Source organism: Lepidochelys kempii, chromosome 11, assembly GCF_965140285.1.
Source record: "Lepidochelys kempii isolate rLepKem1 chromosome 11, rLepKem1.hap1, whole genome shotgun sequence".
Classification (NCBI taxonomy): domain Eukaryota; kingdom Metazoa; phylum Chordata; order Testudines; family Cheloniidae; genus Lepidochelys; species Lepidochelys kempii.
The window spans coordinates 56,285,981-56,308,407 of record NC_136390.1 but is presented as its reverse complement, the minus strand read 5'-3'; the positions used below and the strand labels follow the sequence as shown (position 1 = coordinate 56,308,407).

Here is a 22,427-nt window from a genome sequence, read left to right as displayed (position 1 = left end):
TAAATCTGTGCCCTGAACAGCTTACAATCTACAGACATGACTGGTAAGTGTATTCAGGCAGATGTAGGAAATCCTACTGCTTTAGTGCGTTCTTTTGGAGCTGGATGTGTGTTCTTTTGGAGCTGGGTGTGATATACAAACTGCCCTTAGAGGCATTACAGTGCTTTAGTTTTTACTTTTGGCTTATCTGTTTGCCCAGTCTTATGTTGCAAAACATAACTAATGTGCTTCTTGCAACAGGTGATCCACCTATGAAGGGTTAAATACACCCCTGCAGATGGCCGGTTGTGTGCACTATTCAAGTTACATTATTTTGAGGATTTAAGTAGAGCATATTCATACTCACCTATTTTATATGAAAGTACATTAGAAATCATTGAATAAAAGAGGCCTCTTGTGTTGTTTTCCCCCATATTTGATTTAAAGTTTTCCCTATTTATTCTCCAATAGTCTCTTTCCTACATAGGTTTTTCTGTTCAGTATTTTTTCCTTGCATGTTATAAATAGAAATAATGTAATGAATACTTCACTGTTGCAAGTACTCCTGTTAATAATTCAGTGGCTTTAAAACTACTGGGCAGTGTTAGTTTTAATCGTATGGTGTGTGTATCGTTCCAATCAGCTGCATGGAATCTAGCCTGCATAGCTGCATCTTTAATTCATAAGGCAGGGGTCCATTTTTGTTTGATGAAAAAAAGGCATGTGTATTTCTGTGACTTTCATTCTTTTTGTTTATGTAGAGCTACAATCAAACACGCCAAGTGTCCTTTTAGAATCCAAGTAGGTCAAAACAATGTTAATGTCAATCCCTGGTGACTTTCCATAAAAGAATATAGTGCCATACTATAATACACTTTCAGTTTTGTTGCCAGGTACAATGGCTACATTATTCTATATATATTACCCTTAAGAGAATGCTTAAGAAGGCATTGTGAAGTCTCTGCAATTTAGGCCAATTTTACTGCTAGAAGAAGCAGTCATAACTATACCAACATCAGTGAAGTGGAATGCTGGAAAATATAGTTTGCACCTCATTGGGTGAATAGAGTCAGGCAATGAAGACTTCATGGCTTTTCTTCTGCTATTATTGTTCAGCTGGAAACAGTTTCCTTCAAAGTTTATTAGAGCTGCAGGCCATAAATTTACATTAGGAAGGCTGCCTTTGCAGGGAAAAAGAGCTAAATACTTTTGTTTGATTAAAATATAGATACTTTGGAAAAGCCTGCAAGAATAGAACATTTATGAACAAATATATTGGGAAATGTTTATTTAATAACTGCTTCCCATTCTGCTATTCTCTCTTTAATGTCCATTCTTCCATATTGCTGACTATTTATCTAATTGTCAGGGCCCCAGTTCAGCAAATCACTAAAGAACATGCATAACTTTAAACATGTGAGCAGTCCTGTTGAATTCAAGTGAGACTGCTCCTGGGCAAGGACCAGTGCCCACTGAACTCAGGCTTAAGTGCTTTGGGGTTCAAGTTATTATCCACTCATTGGAACGTAGGACACTCATCCAACTGTTGTCTGTCTATGTAGATGTTTAACTTCTTGTGTCCTTTCCTGAAATTATTTTACTATGAATTTTTCAGAGTGCCTACCGCATGTTTACAAACAACACGTGTTTGAAGCACATGATCACCAAAGTCCGGCGGGACACCCACCATTTTGAGCGTTACCAGCATAATCGAGATTTGGTGGGCTTCCTCAATATGTTTGCTAACAAACAGCTGGAGCTGCCGAGAGGTTGGGAAATGAAGCATGACCATCAGGGCAAGGTACCTGGAACACACATGTAATGCTGGTTGGATTTTGTCTTTGTAATGATGGGATTGAGGCATCTGCTCTTAAAAGCCTTCTAGATTTAAGGCTGTAGTTTGGCCACTTTAAAAGAATTAGGATCTTTTAACCCATCCTTTGAATTAGAAATGTTCATTGTCAGAAAAGTTATGATATTTATTTCAGAAGTAAAAGTTTAAATTTGTTCTGTGGTTCCTACATTAATTTTCCTTTTTTTTCAAGTTGGTGTGATATTGGATCTGCTTCTTTCCTTGGGAAAATATTATTGAATATTGTTGAGCAGGGGGCAATTACAGTTACTTTTTGTATGACCGTGACATTTGGAATTTTATATTCAATGCTAAGTAAACAAAAGTTAAGTTGAAGCTACCACTGGGAATTTTCAGTGGCCTTACATTGTACTAGTGCTACCTAGAGTGGCATTTTCTCCTTTGCATAGGTATAGGAAAGAATAAAAGTATACTAGAATTAACATGTGAGGGAGTGATAGTGATATCTATTTGGGTGAGAAATAAATGGTAATTAGGACTAGAGAGAGACAAGGTGGAGGAGGTAATATCTTTTGTTGGACTGCCTTCTGTTGGTCAGAGAGACAAGCTTTCAAGCTTCCAGACTTGTTCTTCAAGCCTGTGAAATGTACTCAGTGTCACAACTACATACGAGGTGGAACAGATTGTTTAGCATAAGTAGTTCACATATTTTAAAGGACCTTTCAAGGTGAAATGGCCAGTTAACATCTCTCCGGTCGTGGGGGTGGGGGTTATAAGCACCCAGATATAGGGTGAGCACTTTGTGAAAAGGGTTCACCCACAAGTGATGCAGTGTTTTTGTCTTTTATCATTGTATGAGTTCATTTCAGGAGCATAGTAATTGTCTGCTTTCACCTGCATAATTGTTGTTGGGACATTTAGTGTGCTGTAGGAAGTACATCACATGCTGTAATAGGCATGTGTAGGACTCATGGATTCTGAAAGGTGTGTTGTTGGGGGTGTTGATTGTTGTAGCAATGGAGACATGTCTGCAGGTTTCGCGTCTGTTGGTCTGGCAGGGTCTGGTGCTGCTCTGAGTTGAATCCTAGTCTGTGGGGTGCTTGCTTCTGATGATGAGCTTGGTGAGGTGGTGGGTTGTTTGAAAGCCAGAGAAGGGTTTCAGGGAAGATTTCTGTCAGGAAGTGGTTGTCATCAAGTATGGATTGTAACTATTTAATGATACTTTGTATGGGTTCTTTGCATGGGTGAGCTGGTAGGTGACAACTAAGGGTATAATAAACCTCCCTCCAACCATACTCCCTAGCTGTGACCTTTGACCCCACACTGGAACCAGTAGGAGGTATCCTTAAACAAGTACAGACCATATTTGATGGGGACCACATCCTGAAAGAAATCTTTCCTGAACCCCCTCTTCTGACCTGTAAGCAACCGCCCAACTCTCCAAGCTCATCATCAGACGCAAGCTTCATACAATCCAGGACCCACCAGCTCAAAGCAGCGCCAGAGCCTGCCAGAACATGAAGAAGAGCTCTGTGCAGCTCGAAAGCTTCTCTCTTTCACCAACAGAAGTTGATCCCATACAAGATATTACCTCACCCACCTTATCTCTAATATCCAGGAACCAACACAGCTTCAACAAAACTGCATGCAACAGTTAGGACTATAGTCTGACTAAGACAATAAGTGCCTATGTCTATAATTCTTGGCTATGTTTAGCCATGAATGTTTGCGTGTCCACATGAGTAATGTGCTTGACACCTGAAAGGAATACAAACAGACTCCAAACTGAAGGCAAGAAATATGCTTGAGGTATGTTGTTGTCTTGGATTTATTACTTTGCAGCTTTAAGGAAAACATTGTGTAAAAATGGTGGGGGAGATACAATTATTTTAACTTCCTTTTTCTTCCTCTTCCTCTCTGTCTCACTGATCCCTTCCCCTTAAATTTCCTGGAGTCCAGTTCTCTCCCTGAAGAATATGAGTAACTCCATTTTGAGTTCAGTAGGAGCTACTCATATCCTCCAGAGGGAGAATCAAACCCTGGATTTCTGTGTGTAGTACTTGGTGATCGTGATTAATGCAGCCGTAATAAAACACAGAGGAAGCACTGAGTAAAGCCTCAGAGGAAGCTCTTTATTTTGAAGTGTATTTTCTGTGTCCTAGCTCATGATTGCTGGTTCTCACCATTATGAATTGGCTTTTCCACAAGTAGTAGTTGCTTCCGCAGTGACCAGTGGAAGCTGAGTCACAGTAGAAAAATGTATTCAGTACAGTAGAGGAATCATAGCATGTGTATGACCTAAATGAGGGCTTGGTTGGCCTAAATTGTACCATGTGCATTGCTTGTCCAATACTTTTGCCACAATGCATAAATATATCTTCTACTTGCCTTAGTACTTGTGCTGATGGTGACCATACCTCATCTCTGTTGTGCTGCAATTAAAAAATTCTTTCTTTTTATTATGCTTTAACATACTTTTAAGGTGACAGCAGGTGAAAAATGAAACACATATCTCATGTGCACAAGTGAATTCTTGGATTTATATATCGTGATATAGAGGATGAATGACTGAGTGGGACCCTGCCAGTTAGAGGATATATGGATATTTTTCTTCATGACACAAATTATTAGGCCAATGGCGGTGAAGAAGATTAAAGTGTCTTATTTCACAGATCAGCAGCTAGAGCAGAGACAAAGAATGGGACAAGTGGGCTTTACTCCCCAGTAGATGCTGATGTTTCTTACATCTGCGCAATTGGCTGTGAATTGAGGTCCATTGATAGAACTCTGTGGGGAAGCTTAAGCAGAACTAGTTCTGAAATGCCTGTCTCTAAACTAAACAGCCTTCTCATATTTTTTAAAAAAAAAAGAATCTTTCCTGGATTTGCAAGCAAATCATACATAGAAAACCAGTGTATAAACAGAAAACTAGTGTATAAATAGTATGTGTTAGGGAATGTTAAAATAAAGTTGAACCTTGATGAAGTAACGTATTAAAACAAGCATTCACAGCCTTTATTTGAAATAACTTTTATTTAAAAATCTATAGTTCTTTGAGGGGGAAGGGATTTAATTTTTGGTCAAACCAAGATTCTGTCACTTTGCACAACTATTGTAAGTTTCCTGGCTGTACCTTGCCAGGACCAGTGATAGGAGTTTCTTTAAAATTAGGATTTTTTTTTTTAATGTGTGTGCACGTGTGTGCGTGCTCAGCTCAGTTTCCAGCTGTGGTGTCAGCATCCAGATTAGCCCAGAGACTTGAAGTTCCAATGACTTTCTTTAAGGAAGCTTCAGCGCAGTAAATCTGCATTTTATTATATTATAGACTGCTGCTGGCTGGCCTAAAAGCATTCATGCTTAATAAGACATGATCACCCTTAATATAATCTTTAAGCATAGTTTAAGTGGGTACAAAAAAGCATTATATGCGGTGTTAGATGGCTGCATTAATCAGAGAATTGGGCATCTGCAAGGAAGTTCTAAACAAGTAACTTTTTTCGTATCGAATCATTGTTTTTATTTGTTTTTCTAAATATACTCTATTATAAGGTTGGTACATTGAAGTCAGCCTTTGGAAGGTTGTCTTGCCTCCTTCAAAATACTGATAGATAGGGTTGGATAAAATAGATATCAGTGCCTGAAAAGAATTACTGGACACTTGCTAGTAAGAGAATTAAACCTATTAGCTGGGGCATAGATATCAAAGATGACATGGCCCATTCCCTCTGCCTCCTTGCAGAAATTTAAAAAGCCAATATTGAAATTGGTAAAACAGGTTCCATCCTGCTTACAGAGTAGTTTAGTATTCTTTAATGCCTGGATCCTGTGTAGCCAGTGTCACAAATGACATCACTGTTTTGCCAGGTAGACACCACTAGCCTGAGGCTCAAACATTGCCATTAGCAAAAACATTTCAAAATTCAACAGAGAAACATTATGCTTAATTTATACATTTATAGATATCTCAGCTGACCAAAACGTATATAGTTTTCCTGTATAAAGTTTGTCTCATCCCAGATACCAATTTGTAAGGCATATCTCTCTTTAGCTCCAGATTACCAGACAGCATCGTGACAGTCAGGGTCCTTAAGAGTTTTGGTGTCCTCTGCTGAACTATTCCCAATATGTTGGAGCCTCAGTTTCTTTTCCGTTCACATTTATTTAGTGAAAACTTCAAAACAGTAATCATAAATTATAGTCACAATAGGGACAGTACACAGATACAATCCCTCTCCCCTTTGACAACCCCCCCTTCCCAAATTCCAAACTTTCCACACCTCAAACCCATTGTCCTGAAAACTAAAAGGACAATTTGATATCGTAGTCCCATGCCATAGTCTGAAGCTTCTTTTGGTTCTCCTTTATGTCTTGTGAACTTTCCAGAAGTGACCCTATGCTCCCCACAATAGTAAATAATACTTATCTCTTCTATAGCATGACTCATGTTTTCTGTCTGTCTATTTTCATACAGCTTCTAAGAGGAACTCTGATTTCATCTTCAAGTGATTGCATATATCCATTCCACTGTGGGGTGAGGGGGGGTGTGTGCATGTCTCATGCACTGGTAACAGAAAGTTTTCCCTAATAGGGGTGGGCAGGCAGGTGCCCTACCTTACCTCATGCCTGGAATCAAGGATATAAAGGGTGGAGCGAACCACCGCATCCTCCTTCAGTTCCTTTTTTACCATCTATGGTCGGAGCATGTTGTTGTACTTTGGTAGTCTTTTGCCTTTAAATGTGTATGTAGTTAGTGTATAATTATCCATAGTAGTTAGTGGCACTCGTTTTTTCATCCAGTTGGGTGTTTGTTTTTGTTTTTTTCTTAAAGTTCATTTTTAATTGCTTTGGCTTGTCCAGGCTTTGCTTCAAGAAGCAGCTGTAAACCACAGTGTAAAACTGCCTCAGGCTTCTGGGGCACATGGCCACTTGTACATATGTGACACACAAGCCAAGATCCACCTCTTGTGTATGCAGGCATGGCTAAAACCTGTCTAGTGCCAGGAGGTACACCACCTGGGCAAGTTGGCATACATCCCAGCCTGAGTATTGTCATCCCTGGATGGATGGATCCCCCCAGGCATTGTGTTCAGGGCAGTCCCATTCTTACCAGTTCTCCCCTCAGTGACTTTCATAAATGGATGCTTCCATCATGGAGTGGGGAGCTGCAAGCTCAAGGTATGTGGTCTATTCACATGGCCAGGCTACACATAAATGTTCTCAAACTGTGAAGCAGCGTGCAACATTCTGAGCATGTCAGCAGTTCCTGTCACCCATTCATTCAGGTCAGGTGCTCATGGCGTGCACCACAGCTATGTTTTATGTAAACAAGCACCAAGTCAGACAACCTATGTCAGGAGGCAGTCAAGAAGTGGGATTTCAATATAAGGAATTATATAACTCCCAAGGCTTCACACCTGCTGATCTAAGCAGAGACCATGAACTCTAATGTGTCGGTATTTCAAGTTGTGGGAATTCCTCCAGTAGATATGTTTGCAACATGGTAGAACAGGGTATGCCCCCACTGTTGTTCCAAAGCTGGCCACAGTCAGGGTTCCATATCAGACACTTTCCTATTTCCATGAAACAATGATATACTATATGCTTACTCACCAGTACCTCTCATTCCCAGAGTGATATTGAAAGGCAAATAGAGGAAGGATGATCCTCATAGACCCAGCCTGACCAAGACAACCCTGTACTTTGATCTGCGCAGGCTGTCCCTTGCTTCTCCAGCTAGTCAAGGACTATAATCTTATAAAACCACAGTCAGGTGTTGCATCTCAACTCAACAAGTGCTTCACGTCAAGAGTTGGTTTCTTGTTGGTTAATGCCAGAAGTGGCATGCTGTTCAGCAGCGATCCAGAATATTCTGCTTACACCTTAGCTTCCTTACCATAAGTGGAAACACTACTCCATGTGGGTGACCCACCAATATGTGTCTCTTAATCTTCAATCTAGAAGATTTTGAACTCTGTTCTACACCTGAAAGAGTCAGATCTGTGTGCAGTGTAGTTGTAGCCGTGTCGGTCCCAGGATATTAGAGAGACAAGGTGCGTGAAAGAGACAAGCTTTTGTGACCTGAAGGAGAGCTCTGTGTGGCTCTCACCAACAGAAGTTGGTCCTAGGGAGGTAAAAGGTTAACCAGTTAATCTGCCTTAACTCTTAACCTCACGCCGGCCGACCAGCAGCACCACACCAGCTGGAGCGGGCCCAGCCGTGCCGCTTGGCACAACAGCACCGCCCGGCCAGAGAGGCCCTAGCCATGCCAGCGGATCGGCCCCAGTCCCAGCCGCACCGGCCTGCAGGATCAGCCTCACATGCTAAATCAGTTAACTGTTTAAACCACACATTTTAATAATTTAAACAGTTAACTTTTTAAATGGTATTTACATCCCTAGTTGGTCTAGTAAAAGATATTAGCTCACCCACTTTGTCTCTCTAAGAGTCAGATCTAGCAGTCAGCTTGATCAAGGTGCATCTGGCTGCAATTCCTACATGTCACACTTGTATTGGTGTAAGGACTATGTTCACTAATCCCATAGCAACCAGATTCCTGAAATGATTGAATAGGCTTTGCCCACTTATTTGGGATTTGGCCCTGCCTTAGGGCTTGAATTTTGTAGGCTTTTAAGGGGCTTCCATTCGAGTCCTTAGTCAGTTGTTCAGTGTTACATCTTTTGTCTAAAGTACTCTTCTTAGTAGCCATCGCCCCCACTATCAGCCAATATACTTACTGGTCTCTTTTCCAAAGCCACACGCTTAGAAAAATGAACAAAAGCTGCATACTCTGGATGTGTGCAGAACTCTGGCTTTTTATCTGGATAGAACAAAACTCCTCCAGGTTTCTTGTCAGCTCTTTGTTTCCTATGCAGAGAGAATGAGAGGTCATCCTGTGATGACACAGACTTTCTAAACGGATTACCAGCTGCATTTTTGTGTGCTATAATGCCAAACTTCTGACACCTCTTGAAAAACTGTCAGTGCATTCAACTAGAGCACATTTAGCATCTACTGGCTTTGTAGGAACCAGTCCTCTCGTTGATATTTCCAGGGTAGTGATGTGTATGTACCTTTGCTAGATATTATGAAATTATAACCGCCTCAAGGGGTGACATGAATGTTGGGAAAGCATTCCAACAGTCCCTCTTCAGATGGGACTCTGAGCCCCATCTCCATTGAAAACAGCTTGGGCGTCACCTCCACTGGAATGGACCTATGTAATCTCCTGAAAAAGGAAAAACTGTTGCTCTTCAAGATGTGTTGAATATATCCATTCTGTGACCTACCCTCCTTCCCCAGCACATCAAAGTCTCTCATTATGTGATTCTCATTCAAAGGAAGTGAAGGAGAGTTGGGGGAGTGGGTTCCACCCTTTATATCTTTAGATCCAGGCACAAGGAAGCCAGGTTACCCTTACAAGTACCGCTAGGGAAACTCTAGCATTGGTGCATGACATCTCCTCCACAGCCATGCACACAATAGAATGGACACGTGCAACGCATCTTGCAGAACAACACTTATGAGAAGATAAGTAGCCATTTTCCTCCTCAACAGCCAAAACTCCCAGCTGAGGAGAAGGCTGTCAGAATTGCGGGGCAGCCAGCTGGGGCAGGCGCAGATGCAGACTGGAGCAGCGGCATGAGCTAGAGCAGAGCAGACTGAAGTGGGAGTGAGCCCAGGAGCAGTAACAGGGGCTGAGGCATGAGCATAAGCAGGCTGTCAGAACTACAAGGCAGCTACTAGTTCTCCTGGCCAGGAAGTGACATTGAACAGACAGGAGGAACTGCTTCCCTTGGGAGCTGATGTACCTGCCTTGGGATCGCCTGGGTGGATTCTCAGTCTAGATATCCTTCTCCCCCTATGGTGCCACGTGTCTCCTTCACAGTGTCTGAAAATCCCCAAAAGCATGAGAATGGCAAGGAAATGGTTCCCAAGTGTGACACTAAAACTGGAACAAGTTTAAATTATCTTGGAATAGAGAGGGGGTTTTGGTTTTGTTTTTTTTTTTTTTTTTTTTGCTCTAATTGTATTGCAGCTTGAGGCTTTTCGGGTTTAGGACCCATGATCACGTGGCCTTCTCTCAGCAAATGGCTAACCAGTCAATACTTGTCATTTCTTCTTATCCCAGGAAACCATTGGGCCTGCCTTAAATTCTTTTTTTATATTTTTGGCATCATCTTCTCTGTATCCCTGGTCGATTCTCTAAGTTGGCCTACCTAGAATAGTTCTAGCAGAAGGATGGTGAAAGCTCCTTTTAACCTATAATCACACTGTGTCCTCGAACATAATCATATGCTTGACGTGTACACACCCCATCTATATTTATAATGATATGATAAATAACTTGTTAAAGTGCAATGTTGTTGCCACTAAGTGACCTCCTTTTAGATGCATATAGATTAAATGAACTGGTGAATGTGCTCACATAACTTCTGTTAGACATTCACGTCCTCTTTTCTAGAAGAACAATCATGATTTGTCTTGGTATTTTCATGTTGTGGGCTATCTGAGGATCTCAAAATGCTGTATAAACATTAATGAATTAAATCTCATAAGTCTCCTGTGAGAGACAGACACATTATCCTTGTTTTACAGAAGGGGAAAACTGAGGCACAGTGAGATAATTTCCTAGAGTCTCAAAGCAGTGACTGGAACCCAGATCCTCCTGTGCTTTAACTCTCACACACTTTCTCTCCTGCCGGTGTACTTACTGCAGGAAGGTGTAGTTAGGAAGCTCCTAAGTTACAATGAATGTTGACTCTGAAATCTTCTTTTTCCTTTTCTAGGCTTTTTTTGTTGACCACAATTCCCGCACCACTACGTTCATTGACCCACGGCTTCCCTTGCAGAGTAGCAGGCCCACTAGTGCATTAGTGCATCGACAGCACTTAACCAGACAGCGCAGCCACAGTGCTGGTGAGGTAAGCCTGAACTGCTCCTCCTGTTACTTAGCTAACAAGGATTTCAGGATCATCCAGTTTTCACATCATTCCATTCAAACATTATTTTGTCAGTCGTTTAATGGTTCTGCCAGTGTGGTATCCACCTGCAAACGAAAGACGTTCTTGCCTTTTGAAAAGCCAATGATGGCCTTTATTGTACAAGGAAAGGTCTGATTTGATTAAGCTAATAATCTGATAGGATTTTATCTGCTGCTATTAAAGGGCAGTAACTCCATCAAACCACAGGAGGGCTCTTGAATACAGATTTCTTCACCAAACAGCCGTAGCCTGTTTTTTACTAGCACAGCAATTCACACTGACTTGGGAAGTGTCCAAGCAAGTAGGCGATTTAATTTAGAAAAACAAGTTTGTGTGCATGCACGCCTAAACATTATACTAAACGTTTTCCCATCTATTCCATGGTACTATAGACCAAGAAAGGTAAACATTCTTCTTACCACTGACAGAATGTCAGACCGTTAAATGTTGTGGTCCATATGATATTACACTAGTAATAATATAACCTTTTTAGAACATGGATTCTAAGTAGAAGTGCTTAAAACTCCTTATCTATAATATAAAAAATTCTGTATTTGGGTTCTGATTACAAAGCTCTTGAACTGTATTGTTTTCACTAGAAGGTTTTGAGTAAATTATGTCCTGACTGTAAGATATTTTTATGTTTATAAGCATATGCAAATACTGTAGGCTCATTCCTTGACTGTACTGAGTTTACCTTCACTGAAGTTGAGGAAAGGGGTGCGGAGGGTGATTCTAAGCCATGTTTCCACTCTCATTTAGGTCTGGTTAGGGACCAACACTGCACTCAGCATAATTTAGAGAAGCTAGAGGGCTGCTCTAATTTATGCTATCTGTGAGTAGCAACTGTAGCTGATGAGGGTCTGCCGGAATGCTTCCTTACTCCTTGCATGCATTTTCCCGGCTTCCCACCCCTGACATACCTTACTCGGGGGTGGCTGATGACGACCTGAGAATTCTCTTGCAGTGGGGGAAAACTGGTGCTGCCTCTTTAGGACAGCTTTCTGCCCTCTACACTCTGATACAATCTCTAATAATATGATGCAATCTGTAATTACATTATCATAAACTCTTTGTTCTTCCCTGCTATGTTCAGTGCACAGAATGGAGCGGGAATAAGTCAAAGGAATTAATAGTCATAATTAAAAGCAAAAAAACAATGGTAATGCAACAAGATCAAGCCCACAAAAGCAAGAAGTTGCTCTGACATTAAAGCGATTCCTAGTAGTGACCATAATCAAGTGTTGCTTTTCTGTGAAAAAGAATTCTGTACAAATAACACCTTCTTGCTCCCTGTGTGAGTTCAGAGTTCCATCTGCTCTATTTGGTGATACAAAATAATTTTGTTTTAGTGCTTTTTACTTGTGTGTGCCCTGCAGAATCCACCCAACTGAGAGAGTGTGAGCTGGATTCTAGTGCTTTTCTTAGTCATCATGAGAATTGTTTCCTGTCTTTTAGATCTAGGCCATGATGAAGAAGGTGTTTTTGTTTTGTTTTGTTATTTGCTTGGTGCTGACCATAATTACTACTGTACTTTTAGGTAGGAGAGGATTCCCGTCATTCAGGACCACCAGTTCTACCAAGACCGTCCAGCACGTTTAATACAGTCAGCAGGGCTCAGTACCAGGACATGGTTCCAGTGGGTATGTCAGGGCTTGGAGTTCTCTTGAGGGAAGTGTACTTTGATTTAACTGTGCATGTCTGTGTGCACTGCTGGGTTTTTCTAATTTTTGCTTTTACCGTATGTTATGGCTAGCTCTATCCGTTATCAATCCCTATCATGGAATTTCAATTTGTGTGCGTAATAGTGGAAAAACTTCCAGGCATGACCAATTTATTAATACCAAAATGTTTGCTAGTTAATGCAAAGGGTTTCTTGCATTAAATTTTCTAATTAACTTCCCCTCAGAAGTAACTAGAAGAGTTACAAATAGAGGGCCAGATTCTGTATTGACCTGGGCCCTATGTAGTCCCATTAATTTCAATACAAATACTAGGCTTTTATTTCAGAGGGCTTCCATGAGGTGTGAGGCACCTCAGAATTGGTCAGTAGCCTAAATTTTTTCTCAGTTACACACACACACCAAAGCCTTTTGTGATAATCGCCACTAAGAAAATAATTTAGTGCGCTGAATTAACAGGCATTGTGCAAAAAATCATGATTGATTGATCTGCTTGATCTTTGTTCAGTAGCACAGTCACCACAGATTTAAACTCCTTTCACTTGCTATGGACACTGTATATTTTTCAGGTTGAGCTTTTGGAGATGTTTTGAACAAAGATACTTTTAATTGCTGTTTAATAATTGACAGTGGAACAGGCACAAACACTTTGAGTGGGCCCTCGCTTCATAGGTGGAACCACTTTAGAGACATGAGTAAATATAAAATATTTATGTAATCTTTTTCTTTGTGATAGAACAAACAGTAAAAATAAAAACCATAAATGAAAAGATGGCCACTGCCAATTACATTTCAATAGCTTTTCGTTACTTTTGACTGTAATATTTGTCAGACCTTCTTAGAAGTTTCATTAGTGACTGCATCTTACTCCTGTATGGCACAATACAAGTTGTCTGCCAATCTGTCCAGCAGTAGGATTGCTATTGTCATAAAAAATGTGTGCAGCTGTGTAAACCATGTATGTTCAAATACATGCTGCAGAGCAGGAAGAAAAAATGATGCACTAGGTTTTAGTGCAACACATCATCATCATGGGTACTAGGAAGGAAGTTATAGTTCCCAGTGACAGAACTGGGGAGTTATAAAGGCATATGATAATAGTAGAATATTTCTTGCCAGATAAAACTATTTGAAGGTAGGACAAATTGACATACCAACATTGACAGTGTCCTTATGAATTTGTTGTTGATCATTTTATTCCTTTCTCATTCTAATGTTAAAAGGAAGAGGAATAAAATCTGTGAAGCTTTGAGTCTTTCTTGAAAGCAAAAATAAGGAAATTCACCATTAAGGCAGAAGAGCTGGCCAATACACTTGTCATTGTGTACCATAAGGGTTTAGAATCACAGTACCTAGGCAAAGTGGCATGAGTTAAGGCTGGTATGGAAGCCTAGATTTTCAGCCTTGTGTGAAGATACTACTTTTGTGAGACTATATCAGATCCTTAATATGAGTAAAACAGATAATTATTTTTCAGAATAGTGGAGGCAAGGAGAGGAGAAAGCAAAACAAAAATACCCACACATTAATGTGCAGCCAATAAGAAGCACATGCAATTTACTATTAAGCAGTGAGCTTATGTTTTCACCTGGTCCTGTAAGTCTAAGAAATAAAGAAGTATAGAAAATAAGGCCCCGTACACTTTATTCATGTGGTTATATGTTCCAGGTTGGCGTGAGCTGAGGGTGTATGTGATGAAATATTATAATACTCTGAATTCTTCAGAAAGGCACATTAACATCTGATGATGTTTTAATCTAAAATTTTATTCATAATAAAGTGGGCCATGTATATCCAAATTCAAAAACCAGCACTAGCCTTTAGGCTAAAAATGTAATGAAAAGATCATATTAATGTAGTAAATAAAAAGATTATGAATATAAAGACATAATTCCATTATCATTATTATTCAGAAGTTATAAAAATATAATGCTGTTTTTCAATGCACCTGTTTGCAGTAAGCTGTTTTCGGTTGCCACTTACAGCCTACAACGACAAGATTGTCGCATTTCTGCGACAGCCCAATATCTTTGAAATTCTACAAGAGCGTCAACCAGATCTTACCAGGAATCATTCACTCAGGTAATGATGTTGATTCTGTTCTCCAGCTTTACTTTCAACTGACTGTCCCATTTCAGAACAGACCATCAATTCGTATTCTTTTTTTCTGGCAAAGTTTGCAGTATTAAAAAAAAAAAGGGGGGGGGGCAATATTGCTTGCTCGATGTCTATTGGTCATTTATAAACTTAAACCCTCTCCTTCCTCTCTTCCCTCCCCCCCCCCCAAAAAATCCCCCAAACCTTGTGTAATTTCAGCGTAATCAAAGAACTGCAGGAAACATTCCTTTAATGTGCTGTTATATAGTGCCTTGGACCTTTGCAATAGTGCAGTTACGCTCTTTCAGGAACTTGCACACATGCATCCAGCCTGTCGGTTGCAAGGCCATAAATAGCGCACTTTAGTCTCTTCTCCATGTCTTCTCATTTGGTTCTCTGCTCAGCTCCTCAGCCATCCTCAGGTGGTGCCCAAGTAGGGCAAGTTTTCCCACGCTAGGGAGGGATGCAGGGGAAAGAAAAGGAATAGTGGAAGCAGGTGAAACTGCATGACCCTGGATCTGTCCTTCTTCCTTCCCTTCCCCACTGCAAATGTGGCCATGGGCACCTCTGCAAACCACAGCTCCTCAAAAGGTACCTGGCTCCTCCCCCTGTTCTTAAACTGCAGCTTGACAAGCTGGTCTTATCTTCTCTTCTCCCTTAGCACTCTTCCTAACCACGTTAGTGCATGTGGCCTGGCTCCCGGAGCCACCAATGAACTCTGCCATCGCCAGCAACACGTAGCCTTGGGCAACCAAGGAAGTGGAAAGAGAGTGTGTGCATGTGAATAATAATTTTCAGTGAGGAACAGGGAAGAAGAGAATAATGAAAACAAAAAGGGATGGGATGAGCAAACCCATGCTAGGCAGGTAGGCAGGGGAGAAAGTGAGCATAGATGGACAACTCAGGGTGCTAGGCGTGGAGCAAGGGGAATGGGAGCTGGAAGAGTAGGATGCCAGCCTGCCATTCCATTACAAAGACAAAGTATCTCGGGGGGGAAAGAGGGTTGGAGCTACTGACGTAGGATATCTCCAGAAGTCACAGAATCTCACCAACAGGCAGGCAGGCAAGATGTGGCCATTGGTGGTCCATGGTTGTGAAGCATTCAGTTAGAAAGGCGTTCATTGGGGCCCTGCTCATCTTCCTTGATATATATTGTAGGGTTCTTCCTAAACCTAGAGTTGGCCCTGCATTTTTGGATAAGTTCAATCAGCAATATCCATTTAGCATGTTTAGAGTTGCACAGATGGTTTAGGAACAGACCAGTATAGTTCTTGCACAACCGCAAGAGATACATAGTATATTATCAAAGATGCTTTATAATATTATATGATGATTATGGTATTATATATCACAGGTAGAATATAACTGATACAGGGTGAAATTCACCCCGTGCAGAGGGTCAACACAAAGCCACTAAGTCTTTCCTATACACGTACTTAATTTTAAGAGCATGAGTAGTCCTGTTGATGTCATTGGGATTACTGACATGCGTAAATTAAGCAGGTAGTTAATTACTTTGCTGAACGGAAGTCAAAGGGTTTAGCACATTGCAGGATGGAGCTTTAAATCCCTCATAAATATGCTGGACTTGTCTTATGCTGTCTTAAGTCTTATGCTGACCCTTTACACAGGAGTGAATTTCACCCTTAGGGTATATCTCTTTTGTAATTAAGTATATGTTGCTTAGCTGTAAAACTAACTTGCTGTTAACATGGGAATTAGAAATTGGTGTTCAAATGTATGTTTCCAGAACTGTCTTGGAGACACTACTGTTGAAAAATGTGTGAGTTCATTGCTGCACATCTGTCATTATGGTAGTTAGGAAGATTTTGATCTCACTGTGCACTGTGGCTCCCAATGCAGTGCTCTCACTTCCCAGAGTCAGAGTCTCACGTGTTCTAACAGTCTGATCAGGATGTGCTGGCTCAAGAGCTCGCAACTACTTACCTGCCTCCTTTTCTGTGCCGCGATACACAGGGTGTGACTGCACCGCGGTTAGAGGCGTGACTGCAGCACGTGTAGCTGAAGTAACTGGCAGTGAAGCCGCAGCAGCACAAGGCTGTACGCTTGAGTGGCTGGCCTGTGCTGCTGCCCGTGCTGCCGTAGCTTCACTGTTGTTGTTGTTGTTGGAGCTAGCTAGATCAAGCTAGCTCCGGTATGTTTGCACATGCAGTGGTCAAACCTCTGATTGTAATGTAGACTTGCTCTTAGTGACCCTGCATGCCCTGCAAGTTCTCAGAGCTCAGTCAGCTATCCTGCTTTGCAGTTTCCCTGAGCTTCATGTCCCAACAAGTAGACTGATGACTGATTTATCCTCTGAGTAAGTCCTGGTTGACAACCCTGAAATCAACTACCAACAGAATTCACACTTTCTAGAAAATTGAGGGGAGGAGGAAAATCAAAGCAGATCTCAGCCTGTCGAAGTATTCCCTGTTTGTACCCATATTGTTATGCAGAAGGCTTGTCTCATTTTAATTGTGTTCAACATGTGAACAAGCCAATCCATCAGGTAATAAAATAAAACCAACTTCTGGTTTTTTCCCCTGAGGTTCTTGGCTTCAGTTACTCCAATAGCAACAGCCCCAGTGTCAATTTTCTTAATTTCTGCCCTGTTATACTCAGTTTGCAAATCAGAAGATGTTCAAAAGATTGTTGACGCTATCATCAGATTTTACTACTTCTAGTATCTTGGTTCCCGGATCATAGTATCAGAGCAAGCTCGCCACGGGGACCTTGTCAGGATCAGTTAGTTCACAGCTTAAAATTACAGACCAAGGGTAAAAAAGGTGTTAGTATGTGCCAGTAGATAGGATCCATTACTCAGTAGGTACAGTTTGTCCCTGCAGTAACTAGACTGAAGAAATGTGTCTGTCTCTCTTACCTGCCTTAGTAGAGGGATGGAGGATTTTATTGAATAGAGGAGCATGATGCTTTGTTCAGTATAGTTGGTTTGAGAGTGGGTACACTGTATGGCCAGATCTTTGCTCTCGCTCCTTGGAGTTATGATGCTTGGTTAAGAATTAGTTGCCTTCCTTTGGCCCCTAGCCCCTACTCCCACATTCTTTAAAACTGCATCTCACACAGTTTTTATAGGACTGACGCTTCCATCACATCGCTGTGTATCTTTTATAATGATGCTGCTACCCGTTTTCATAGTTAGCTTTTAGGGCCCTGATTCAGCAAGATACTTGAGCATGTGCCTAATTTGAAGCATGTGACACTGAGTAGTGCCATTGAAGTCACCTAAAGTTAGGCACATGCCTAATTACCTTGCTGAATTAAGGCCTATTGGGGAAGATGATTAATAGTGTGCGTATGACCAGTATGCACTCCTCCTATGACTCTGTTGTATTTGTTTGTTCTATTATCAAAGGTGCATGTTAAGTTTAAATTATTATGGAAGTTTAAAAATAAATCCTATCTTGGATTACCTTTTTGTTTTAATACACGTGCACACAGTTGGACAGTATGTGAAGAACTGAGCATGTTGTTATTGACATTCACTTCTCCATAGCTAGGGATTATAAATTACTTCCAGTTGTACAGCAGCTCTTTTCTGGATTGGCTGGACTCTCTCTCTGACCCTTATGGGGCGGGGCAGGCCATTACTGGGCTTTCTCTGGTATTTCCCTAGTACTCGTGCAGGGCTAGAACTGCTTTTTATGTATTTTCCCTGTCTTTGCTTTAGTTGGGGCTTTTGATGAGGAGTTTTGGGCCAACTCATGTATGTCAGTAGTAGGAGGCAACAGCTCTTGTGGTTTGAATTTCTTCTCTTTCTCTGTGGCTTTTAATTTGTTTGTTTGTGTCTGAAATGTGTGGGTTTACTGCTGGAAAGTTTGTACTGTTATTTTTCTGAGGAAGTGATAGTTTCTGGAGGGATTTTTTGTTGCTTGCAAAAGGTACAGCAGTTTTGTTTTTAAACACGTACGCTTGCTTGCTTGCTTGCTCGGACATCCCAGCCCCATTGAAGTCAATGGCAAAGTTCCTATTCCCAGGAGGGCCACGATTTCATCCTTCTTTACATACATTTCTGACCTGACTTCTAGTGCTGCTATTGCTATGGCTTCATCTTGTTTCCCCTTCTCTGCGTCTCCAATGCTCTCATCTTCCTTTCTGATTGCCTCACCGTATCCCTTTATCAGCTTTTTGCTTCTCTTCCTTCCCATTTCTGGTCATGTGAACACTACTTCATTCTCTTTCCTACCACCTCCCCACTAGCTCCTCTCACCTTTCCTCCCTGCCCTCATATATCCTACGCTCCCAGGTGTGTTTTCTTTTCTTTCTCCTCTGCCTTGCTCCTCATCACCTTCAGATGTTATACAGGTTCCCATGCCCCATATTCTTGTCCTCCCATCCTCAATCCCGTCTCCTTTCCTGGCATTCCATATTTAAAGCACCTAACTTTGTTCCCGTCCTTTTTTTCTTTTCCCCTCCTTCTCAACAGCTGTGTTCGTTCTCTCTGTGCCATTTTTAGCCCCCTTGTCTGCCGCCCTTTATTTTCTTTGCCTTCACTTAAATCTGGCTGTCTCCTTGTGACTTTCTGTAGCCATCCTCTGACAGATTCACAGAGTCACCTTTCCCCTTCTCCTTCCAACAGCTTCTTCTCTTTTTGAGGTCCATCTAGCCACCTTTTACTACTGTTCAAGCTGTTGTCATCTTCCATCCTGCCTCAGTTGTTTTCTTTGGGCCTCATGCCTAATTCTGAACAATTTCAGCTTTTGTCTTGATGATCCCTCCATCTTCCTGCTGAAATCTCTGCCCTTGTTTCTTCCTGTTGTCGCTCCCCAGTTCCTTTGATCTATAGCGTCTCTTCCACCACAGCCCCAAAAGTGGCTATGTAGCTAAGGTTGCTGGAGATGTGCAGAATCAGCATATCCCATCAATAGCTTGGTGCAAACTAAATCACCCACTCTCGAGGAGAGGCCAGTGGTGAACTCTTACCCCAGAGTACAACAGATTTCACTGATATAGAGAGGTGTAACTTCTGAAGCTGGTTCAAGGTCTTGTTCTCCTGACTCTGTTGCAGTTAAGTAACACACAGACTTCACTCACCCACCCCCAAATAATTGTTTTTTGTTCAAAGGCATTCATCTGAGGACTTTAATCAGCGTACAGCTTAAAAATCACCAGCATTGCACAGTGTTGGGCATGCATAGAATCCAGAATAGTGACTGACTTGAATTGGGAGGTTGGGGAGGGAAGTGTGCGGGGCTGGGGGGTAGGGGAGGGCTGGGAGGAAGAGAAAGGTGCATGCATACACACAGCAGAAAGCCTTTCTGGAAGATCTGTAAGTGCAGTGTTGTACATAAAAGCTACCTTAAAAAGCACGAATGGTCTGTAATAGACAGCTTGAATTTGTACTAAAAAATGAAGGGGAGAGGAAAGGAGTTGGAGAGTACTACTTTAAGCAGTTCACTTTCAGAATAGCAATGTCCTCCCACAGGGCTCTGTCTGCTGCTTTGAATTCAGGGCCACAACTTATATTAACTTGAGGGATTGATTTTTATTGGTTGGATGGCTGTGTTACCTGAAGCAGCCTGAGCATCTTACAGATGAGGGCAACAGGAGAATCATTCTTCTGAACAAATTAGGTTGGTTTTTCTTTTTTCTTTTTTTTTTGGGGGGGGGTTGTAAGATTCTATTGCTCACATGGACATGGTGTGGCAGGGAGAAAAATGGTGTCTGAAATAGAGAGGCATAACCCAGAGGTCTACTGGGTATACCCAGCATTTTTTCTTGTTGCCGTGGTGTACATTGGTGCCTTATTTGCAAAAGATGTCTTGGAACTCTTCCTTTGCTTAAACAGGGAGAAGATCCAGTTTATCCGAACAGAGGGAACACCTGGACTAGTGCGTCTATCCAGTGATGCAGACCTTGTCATGTTACTAAGGTAGGTAGCAGTGCTTCATAATGGATGGTTGGGAATATGCTGTGAGCAGCTGGGGAAGTGCCTTTCTGTGTATTGTGTGTACTGACAGGGTGACCTAAATGTCTCCCCTTCAGTTCTCAGAATTGCAGCTGGGGGAGCTGCAGCAGAGGATTCAGACTCTTGATTTTCCCAGTGCTGAGATTCCAGATGTCGGTTATTAGTAGGGAGATCACATTTTTCATAGTGGTGCGGAAAAATGATTATCCCTGCGGGAAGGAGGGGGTAAAAGAGTACAGTACTGCAAGTAGAATTTAAACCTAATTACAGTCCAAGCTACTATATGATTCTCTTGCAAGGAAAAGAATAAATGGGCTTGTCCTGATTGCCCTAAATTTTTCAGTTATAGTCATTGTTAGAAGGACAGAGATTTATATAGATCAGTACAGTTTGAAAGTCCCTGCTCTGTGCTCCTTCAAGTATATTTTCTGTTTACCTCTGTGATTTGCAAGTATCATGTTTTTGGAAGTTAGCACTTGATATGCTTCCGTTATTTTAGCTGAACACCACACTGTATCTTTCAACTATGCTGACAGTTTTTGCTCACTTTGTTGATGGGATGATTGATTATTGCTTTTTAGGAGTGAGGAACTGTCCCTTTAATGTATCCCACTTCAGCATTGGTTCAGAAAAGAGAGACCAGGTAGGAGAGGTAATATCTTTTATTGGACTAACTCTGTTGGTGACAGGTTTCAGAGTAGCAGCTGTGTTAGTCTGTATTCACAAAAAGAAAAGGAGTATTTGTGGCACCTTAGACACTAACAAATTTATTTGAGCATAAGCTTTCGTGAGCTACAGCATCTGATGAAGTGAGCTGTAGCTCACGAAAGCTTATGCTCAAATAAATTTGTTGGTCTCTAATGTGCCACAAGTACTCCTTTTCTTTCTGTTGGTGAGAGAGACAAAATTTCAAGCTTACAAAGAGCTCTTCTTTAGGTCTTCAGACCTGTGTAAACTTGAAAGCTTGTCTCTCTCACGAACAAAAGTTAGTCCGATAAAAGCTATTACCTCACACATCTTCTCTCTCTAATCCTTGGACCAATATGGCTACAACACTGCATACCCAGAAAAACAGGCAGCTGATAGTAGCGTCTTTCTTATGTCCGACACATGGTATGCTCATTCAGGGTGTAAGTGTGATAGATTTTTCCCTGAAAAACAGTTTTTTCTCTAATATATCTGTAGAAAAAAGTTTTACATTTAATGTTAAAAATAGTCTAAATTATGAAGTGTTGGCATTAATATAATTATTATTTGGGGTGACATTGCATGAACATAATGGTCCCTTTCGGCCTTAAAATCTGTGAATTAATTAAAAGCTATTAACATTTTAGTCTGAAACTGTGCTGATGTTGTTTAAAGAAAAAATAAAAAGAATAGAAGACAAAATTGTAGGTTTTTTTTATTGGTATATAATACATGAAGAGGTCACACGTTTTACAGAGAAAACTGAACCTCAATTTCTATTTCTATTTTAAATAGACATGATATAAATCATTTTGTCATTGCTGCTTGAATGTATTTTTCTGTTAATCTGTAAATTCTGCTCATACCGAAGACTCCAAGTAATTCTTATAATGGAAATACAATAATTTGATACTATAATTGATATCTCTCTTTCGTGGAAAACTCATAATTTAAAAAATTCAAAAAGACAAAGAGCACCCCCACAAAAATGTACAAAACCAAATATCTGATTTTTCAGATTTCTATTTACTTAACACACTTACTTCTTAAAATCAATTGTTTACAATGATTTTCTCTTAATTTAACTATTAATAGATTTGATCTGTGATTAGCCCTCTTTTCAGTCCTAATAATAATCATTGTACTCAGGAAATAAATTATTGAATACATGATTTCTGTGTTTCTATTGGTTCCCAAGAGCCTCAGTGGTGTACCTGGGAACTCACTAAGCTGTGTTGAGTTATTTGGTAAGCTATAGGGTG

At 41.0% G+C, this 22,427-nt stretch overlaps 1 protein-coding gene across 6 annotated transcripts in view; it reads left to right on the top strand.

Moving 5' to 3' along the window:
• HECW2 (HECT, C2 and WW domain containing E3 ubiquitin protein ligase 2) overlaps positions 1 to 22,427 on the top strand; it is a 262,737-nt gene that overhangs the window by 198,226 nt on the left and 42,084 nt on the right. For 5 of the 6 annotated variants that reach the window (XM_073306249.2, XM_073306251.2, XM_073306253.2 and 2 more), the window contains 5 exons: positions 1,595 to 1,780; positions 10,579 to 10,713; positions 12,314 to 12,416; positions 14,414 to 14,537; positions 20,359 to 20,442. In XM_073306249.2, coding sequence (XP_073162350.1) covers positions 1,595 to 1,780; positions 10,579 to 10,713; positions 12,314 to 12,416; positions 14,414 to 14,537; positions 20,359 to 20,442 — 632 coding nt within the window. The remainder of the gene's footprint in view (positions 1 to 1,594; positions 1,781 to 10,578; positions 10,714 to 12,313; positions 12,417 to 14,413; positions 14,538 to 20,358; positions 20,443 to 22,427) is intronic. The other variant, XM_073306250.2, reaches the window with a different exon arrangement.